General features: G+C 31.2%; 1 protein-coding gene across 1 annotated transcript in view; it reads left to right on the top strand.

Moving 5' to 3' along the window:
- Nucleotides 8,301-8,614, top strand: part of LOC107644510 (lupeol synthase) — a gene marked incomplete at its 5' end in the record, with an annotated part of 10,255 nt that continues 9,941 nt past the window's right edge. Inside the window, one exon of the mRNA XM_021124022.1 lies at nt 8,301-8,558. Coding sequence (XP_020979681.1) covers nt 8,301-8,558 — 258 coding nt within the window. The remainder of the gene's footprint in view (nt 8,559-8,614) is intronic.

Below are 8,614 nucleotides of genomic sequence, written 5' to 3'. Positions count from 1 at the left end.
CATAGACTATAAAGGGACTTTCTCTCCAGTATCATCAAAAGACTCTTTTAGAACCATAATGGCACTAGTAGCTCATTTTGACTTGGAGCTACATCAGATGGATGTAAAGACAGCGTTTCTCAATGGTGACATTGATAAAACGATGTATATGGTACAACCAGAAAATTTTGTATTAGGTGATTCAAAATCTATGGTTTGTAAGTTAAAGAAATCCATCTATGGTCTCAAACAAGCTTCCCGTCAATGGTATCACAAGTTTCATCAAGTCATTACCTCATACGGTTTTGAGGTGAATATCATAGATGAGTGTGTATACCGCAAGTTCAGTGGGAGTAAATATATCTTTTTGGTCTTATATGTTGATGACATTCTACTTGCCAGCAACGATATAGGCTTATTGCATGAAACTAAGAAATTTCTATCGAACAAATTCGAAATAAAAAATCTTGGTGATGCCTCTTTTGTATTAGGAATCGAGATACTAAAAGATCGTTCTCAAGGTATTCTTGGATTATCACAAAATAACTATATCGAAAAGATTTTAAGTATATATGGCATGGAAAATTGTAGACCAATGGACACACCCGTAGCTAAAGGAGACAAGTTCAGTCTCAAACAATGCCCTAAAAATGATCTTGAGAAGACAACAATGCATGATAAACCTTATGCATCAGCACTAGAGAATTTAATGTATGCTCAAGTCTGCACACATTCTGATATATCATTTATAGTGAGAGTGTTGGGTAGATACTTGAGCAATCCAGGCATAGATCATTGGATAGCTGTTAAACGCGTAATGCGTTATCTAAAGAGAACAAAGGATTACATGCTTATTTATCGGAGATCAGAAATTTTGAAGATCATTGGGTACTCTGATTCCGATTTCATGGCATATGGTTGCGAAACTTTGTCACTGAGCTTCGTATTGTAGATGACATTGAAAGGTCATTAAAGATATTCTGTGACAACAAGTCAGCAGTATTATACTCCAACAACAATAAGAGCTTGACAAAATTGAAGCATATAGATATCAAATTCTTAGTTGTCAAGGAGAAAATTCAAGAAAAACAGATTTTCATAGAACATATAGGAACAGAGTATATGCTAGCAGAACCATTAACTAAGGGATTGATCCCTAAAATCTTTCATGAGCACACTGCTCGGATGGGTGTCAATAGTTGTGATGCCTTGGTTTAGTGGGAGTTTATGTTATATGTCCTATGACAGATATTGAGTTATTTTTCTGCAGAATTAAGTTGATGGTTTATTTCATGTTATATGAAATGTTCATTTTACAATATTTGTATTGTGTTTGATCTCAATAAAGTTTTAAAGTTGGACCAGCCGGAAATAGACATGCATGAGATTACTTGGCATGTAATTTCCATATTATTCATCCAAATTTGATCTATGTCGTTGAGTATATTAGGATGGTGATTGGCGTGGTTTAGTCACGGCATTTAATGTGATTAAAGCTGCGGTAGTTCCATATCTAATATATGAGACGGACCAGATTGTTAAAGTAATGAGAGAAATAGCATTCAGATGCGCGCATAAAGTTTATAAGATGTGATTATATCAAGAAAGAATATATGTATAGCCCAAGTGGGAGATTGTTAGGAAATTTATTTAATTTTCTAATTTATTTGTGGGCAATACATATATTAATTCGGAAAAGCTCTACATACAAACGATTAGGGCTTGTAAGCATTACAAGTCAATTAACCCCTAACCCCCCAAAACACGCTGCAAGTGCTACGTCCCTTACACGCGCTATATATCTTCTTCTTTCCAAATTTGCTCGTTCTTCTTCTCGCGCGTCTTCCCCTACTTTTTCAATCGTTCTTTTCTCCTCCTTCCTCACTGGTTTGTTCTTCGTCATTGACGTTAGTTCCTCTCTCTGTAACTCCAGCTTTGTTTTCTTTTCGATTTTTTGGTTTCTAAAATCAAAGTTTGAACTCGTTTTGAAGATAATGGATGATCCAACCTCAGGATGTGAGGAATTAAATTACGAGAGAAGTGCGAGAAGCGTGGGTGTGCTTAAAGACTTATTTGATAGGAATTGAAATAATTTTCTGCTGAATTTTGGTCTTGTGGACAACAAGTGGCTTTCAGGTAATGTTTGTTTAAAATCTGCAATAGAGGTGTAAATTTAATTTTTTTCGGGTGTATTTATAGTCTGTGTTTGGGTGTATTCTGCAGATCTCTATGAAGACCGTCATATATGGATTCCAATCTATCTGGATCACCACTTCTGGACAGGGATGAGAAGCACACAAAGGAGCGAGAGCGATTTACATATGATTACTCTGAATTTTGTTGCAGTTATTTGTATAGCATTGTGTAGCTGAATAATTCGTGAACATTGACTGTGAAACTAACGCGTGAACATAAATCTGTAGATTGAATCTAATGTATTAGTTTTGATTAATTATCTGCAATTTATAGCAGACGCTCGGGTGTAGATCAGACTTTTTGGGTGTATTTTTGGGGGAGGTGTGGGTGTATTTACAGTTTATGGCTTTTTTTGTTATTTTAGTTGAGTTGTTGTCGTTCGGGTGTATTAGATCAGACATGATTGGGTGTATTTTTTGTTTTTGACATGGTGTATTCTGCAACCTCTCTCTGTTGATGACCAGTTTGTTAAATTTTATTGAAAAGGATGTGAGGAATTACATTACGAGAGAAGTGCGAGAAGCGTGGGTGTGCTTAAAGACTTATTTGATAGGAATTGGAATGATTTTCTGCTGAATTTTGGTCTTGTGGACAACAAGTGGCTTTCAGGTAATGTTTGTTTAAAATCTGCAGTAGAGGTGTAAATTTAATTTTTTTCGGGTGTATTTATAGTCTGTGTTTGGGTGTATTTTGCAGATCTCTATGAAGACCGCCATATATGGATTCCAATCTATCTGCATCACCACTTCTGGACAGGGATGAGAAGCACACAAAGGAGCGAGAGCGATTTACATATGATTACTCTGAATTTTGTTGCAGTTATTTGTATAGCATTGTGTAACTGAATAATTCGTGAGCATTGACTGTGAAACTAACGCGTGAACATAAATCTGTGGATTGAATCTAATGTATTAGTTTTGATTAATTATCTGCAATTTATAGCAGATGCTCGGGTGTAGATCAGACTTTTTTGGGTGTATTTTTGGGGGAGGTGTGGGTGTATTTACAGTTTATGGCTTTTTTTGTTATTTTAGTTGAGTTGTTGTCGTTCGGGTGTATTAGATCAGACATGATTGGGTGTATTTTTTGTTTTTGACATGGTGTATTCTGCAGCCTCTCTCTGTTGATGACCAGTTTGTTAAATTTTATTGAAAAGGATGTGAGGAATTACATTACGAGAGAAGTGCGAGAAGCGTAGGTGTGCTTAAAGACTTATTTGATAAGAATTGGAATGATTTTCTGCTGAATTTTGGTCTTGTGGACAACAAGTGGCTTTCAGGTAATGTTTGTTTAAAATCTGCAGCAGAGGTGTAAATTTAATTTTTTTTTCGGGTGTATTTATAGTCTGTGTTTGGGTGTATTCTGCAGATCTCTATGAAGACCGTCATAGATAGATTCCAATCTATCTGGATCACCACTTCTGGGCAGGGATGAGAAGCACACAAAGGAGCGAGAGCATGCATTCTTTTGGGTGTAAAAGCAGTGCTCTTTTGGGTGTATTTCTGAATTTTCTTGTATTTCACATTTTACATATATATACATATATATACTTCAGAATCTTGTTTTTATGTTATAAAATACTGTTTGTTTTTTTTACAACGGTTTAAGGGTTTTAGGTATTAGGGTTTAGGGTTTTATGGTTTACGGTTTAGGTTTTAGGGTTTACAGGTTAGGGGTTAAGGTTTAGGTTTTAAGTGTTTAGGGTTTAGGGTTTTAAGGATAAAGTATCAGGGAGATAGATTTTTTGGTGTATATTCAACTTTCTTTGGGTGTAAAAAATAGCAGGTTATGGGTGTATATTTGGTTTGATGTTTTCCTTCATATTATAGTACCTGTAATTCATACATTTTGAATACAGCAGAGAGAGTTTAATTATTGAAAGAAATTTTACAATAAACTGGATTATAATTAGAAAATTTTTACAGCATGTGTTCAATTTGTTACAGGACTATATAACATTTACATTAATCAGTGTCAATATCCTTAGAATCTATCTGACAATTTGGTGATGCACCCTTAGCGGCGGGATGTGCATCAGGCCACCAAATCCCAAATTCCTAACAATTGTTTTCTTCTCCTCGCTCATGTTTCTGAATTTCTCACTTAACAAATGTGTTGCACACTTAAGGTCTTTGATTTGCTGTAAACAAAGTAAAATTATAGTCAGATATATTTCTATTATATAAAACTGATTTCATCTAAGACATATATTTGTTCTTACATTTTTTTCAGCTTGGTTTCTGCCTGCCATTTTTTCTGAAATTGAAAATACACCCATAGATATCAGTAAGATACACCCATAGATATGAGTCAGATACACCCATAGATATCAGTCAGATATCACTCAAACATGGATTAATATACAAGGTCAAGCAACATTACAAGGTCAAGCAATATACACCCATGGACAAGCAAATATTAGAACAGTTGCAATTGTTGACTATATTACAGTATATCGAACGGACGGTTTGTGTTTTCTTCGAAGGGCTTGGAGAAGTGGAAGAGTGCGCCATTAAGGAGCGCTATTTTGCGAAGAGCAACCGTTGAGTGGGGCGCGTGTAATTTACGTTCCATTCAAAGAGAGATGAGTGCGCGTGTTTAATGAAGTGTGGGCTGGAAACTTGTAAAACTTGTAGGGCCTCTTTGCTTGTATGTGTAGCAGGCCCCATATTAATTATAATCACAAATTATGCTATTTCAAATTAAATGACTTATATAATGATGATCTCATTATTTTAAATGCTAATTGAATAAATCATTATTACTTTTGATTTGGAATTAAATGAGAATAAAACCAGATATTATCTTTTGTTCCTTAGATAATTATCTTTTTGGATTTTAGATATATTATCTTTTGGGCTTTAGATACTATTTTATTTGGGCTTTAGGGTTTAATGGGTGTCATGCTCAAATATAAATAGACCTTCAGGTTTCGGTTCCCAATATACCAAAGCTGCCTTTGTTGCTCTTTCCCCATCAAAAGAGTTACAGTTCAGCCACCTAGAAATACAGAAGGCTTTGGTTGAGGAAGATCGAAAAAACCACAGATCCAAATTCTTTGATTAATTTCTGACTCTTATGAGTAAAGGTACGCTTCCGCATTATGTTATATTTTTTGTGATTCAATATAGATGATATGAGTTATCAACAAACAATACATAAATAATAATATATCATGCATCTAACGTGAGATAAAAATTAAATCGTTATTTTATATTCAGATGTAAATATAAAATAATGATTTTTAATAAAAAATAAAATTTATTTTATATTTTAATGTAAATTTATCTTTTTTAAAATGTACATTTAGATGTAATTATTAAAAATTTCTCTATCTATTTCATTTTTGAACACCTTTTTAACTCTCTTCCTCCGATAATAGTGTTTAGAAAATATAATTAAGTACTAAGAAGAGTAGACTACTAGTCTTAACTTGAAAAGTTTATCTATTTGTTTCCCTTAATTTAAAGAAATCTACACCGTTCAAACCCTATAAATCAAGCAATCAAAAATATCAAAGTGTTCTACGTGATATATAAGGTATGATACTGACTCCCAATTGTTCCAACTCTGTGCAGGTGTTTCTTCTGAATCTGTCAAACCTCTTCATCTCTTTCTATTATTTGAGGTACTTTTTCATCCCTAGAGTTTCAATTCTTACTGTTGTTTTGTGCATCTCCATTTCGTTCATTCTTCTATGTAAATCTCTCATATTTATTTAACATTTATACATCAACCTAGTTATTAATTTTGTTGTCAAAGTTCCACCTTCTCTCATCTCTCTATATTTTCTTTGTACTAAAATCTATGTATAATTGTGTTAGGATGGTAATTATTCATTTGACTGAGTTTATCGGTTTAAATTTTTGAAAAAAAAAAAACTCATGACAAATTGCATACATAATATATAAGATTAACTCTTTTAATTTTGGTTATTGAAAATGTGTATTATTTTTATTTTTAGTATTTTTTATTTTTAAAAATTTATTTAAAGTAAGTGAAAATAATAAAATAAATAATCTAAATAATGATTTTACACTTTTCTTCATATACACATATTTCTTAAAATATAAAATAATAAAAATAAAAAATTTCAAACCAAACATACATATTCCAAAAATAAATAATTAGCAGTGATTAATAATTATAAATACTTATTATTTGAATTGAAATTGAATAGGTCTAAATTAACTTTAAGTGGATGATTCAACAAATATTGAATCGAATAAATTCTAATAAGATATTTCGAATTAAAATTAAATGAGCCTAACTGAATTCTAAAAATTAACTCATAAAGTAAGTAATAACTACGTTTGTAAATTCTCTAAAAATTTTATTTTTAAGAGATCTAAGATTTATAATACTTACCTACATATACAGGAATTTATACCTCTTAATTAAACACCCAACTACTAATTGTACGGATGTTATATGTTAGAATGATATAATCACACGTATTCATATGTCTTTAGCTGTTTTTGTTTTTGAGCATTAATTATTTTCTCGGTGTTCTGTCTAATTTTAATTGAAGGCTCTTTTTTTCTCCTGGTACATATATGTTTAGCTTCATTCTTTAATTTCATTTATAGATATTACATGAAATCTTGAATAATAATAATATAACATTTTTCTTCGTAGTTTTGATGAGTTAATGTTTGAGTGTATTTAAATTCACCAGTGACATAATAATCGTTAGATTTAAGCATGTGGAAGCTGAAGATAGCTGAAGATGGATATTCAAAAATAAAATAAAAGGATATTTTGACATTATATTTGAACATTCTTTTTATAATAATTATAACGGCTTAAACCTGTAAACAGGCAAACAAGTTCACATAACCTCCATATTTTAAATAGACACAGCCTATATATCTTTAATTATTGGTCTCTTTAAAATCTCAAGATTTTTTTTTAAAAAAAAGGGCAATATAATAAAATTTTCTGTGGAAGAAAAGACCATTCACTCAAAACAGATTAAGAAAGAACAACATACCAAATTAAACAAGGCACAATCATCCCCTCCAAAATAGAAATCATCATTAAAGAACTCACCAAGAAATTCCAACAACTATTCCAAATTTAAGAAAGAATTTTATATATCTAAATGTAACAACTTTTTACTTTAAAAATAATAATAATATTTTTTCCTTATTTTCTGAAAAGAAACCTTCTTGATGAAACTCAAATAGAGAAACCCTATCGCATTATGTGACAATTTTAGAGTGCTAAATTGTATATTTTAAAAGTTTAAAATACTTTAGTCAAACTTTAATAAATAGATTATACTATACGTACATATTTTTTCTTATTTAAAAAGTAGAATATTTAAAGTACACACGAGATACATCGGATATAAAGAAAATGCTTAGTTAAAAGTTAAAACACGTTGAATTATTATTCAGGAATGAATGAGTGGATGATGACAGATTATTAAATTTATTAGTAATAGGTTTTTGTGTCTATATAAAGCAGAACCTATCAGGCTATCCCATTAATGATGATGCATACTTTCCAAATACTCGTACTTTTATTTTTCAATTATAAGTTGTTGTGTGGTTGTTGAGTGGAATAATCTTATTAATTAATGCTTGACACAAATACGTGAATAACATTACTGATGAGTATCTATTTAGAATAATGATATATAACTAATACAAAAATTTATTATTTTTTGTTAATACTTGACGACTAATATTTTATATTCTAAGTATTAAATTTTAAATACTAAATATTAATAATATAAAAATAAAATATTAATTAAAGGTGTTGACTAATATTCATAAAACGGATTGTTCCTGATATTTTTCATAAATAAATAAATCTTGCATGTTTTTAAAATATTGTTTTCGTGGGTTCTAGTCATCTTTGTCACTCAAAGGGTTCCTTTATTTAGCTTGTAGACGATCTGTAACTACCTCCATAAATGCATAAACCGCTTTCGAGTACACTATCCATATATGCCACAAAAGTCATCTTCAAGAACTGGTCCAAACCTACAAGTTGGGCCTCATGTATATATTTATTGGGTAATGCTAGGTAGACAAAAAAAAAAATAGCCAAAACTTGTTTTATTTAGAATTCATTAATTATCGCAATAATTAATGAATGTTAAATAAGGTAAATTATGGCTGTTTTTGGTTGATTTTCTTTACTTACCAAACATTTTCGATATTTATTCATGTGCATTTAATTCTCAGCTGAAAAAGGAGAACCAATGTGGACCAATACCAGAAGCAGTGAAAGTGGGAGAAGAAGAGAAGATAAGAAAAGAAGCATTGCTTGCAACAATGAGAAGATCTCTCACTTTCTATTCTTCTATTCAAGCACATGATGGTCATTGGCCTGCTGACTTTGCTGGCCCTTTGTTTTTCATTCAGCCTTTGGTGAGTTTCAACTTTCATCTTATATAATTTATTTTTAATATATGTGTAATATTAGT

Source organism: Arachis ipaensis, chromosome B05 (genome assembly GCF_000816755.2).
Source record: "Arachis ipaensis cultivar K30076 chromosome B05, Araip1.1, whole genome shotgun sequence".
In the NCBI taxonomy this organism is placed as follows: Eukaryota; Viridiplantae; Streptophyta; class Magnoliopsida; order Fabales; family Fabaceae; genus Arachis; species Arachis ipaensis.
The sequence above is the reverse complement of the archived record's forward strand: the minus strand, read 5'-3'. Positions and strand labels throughout refer to the sequence as shown.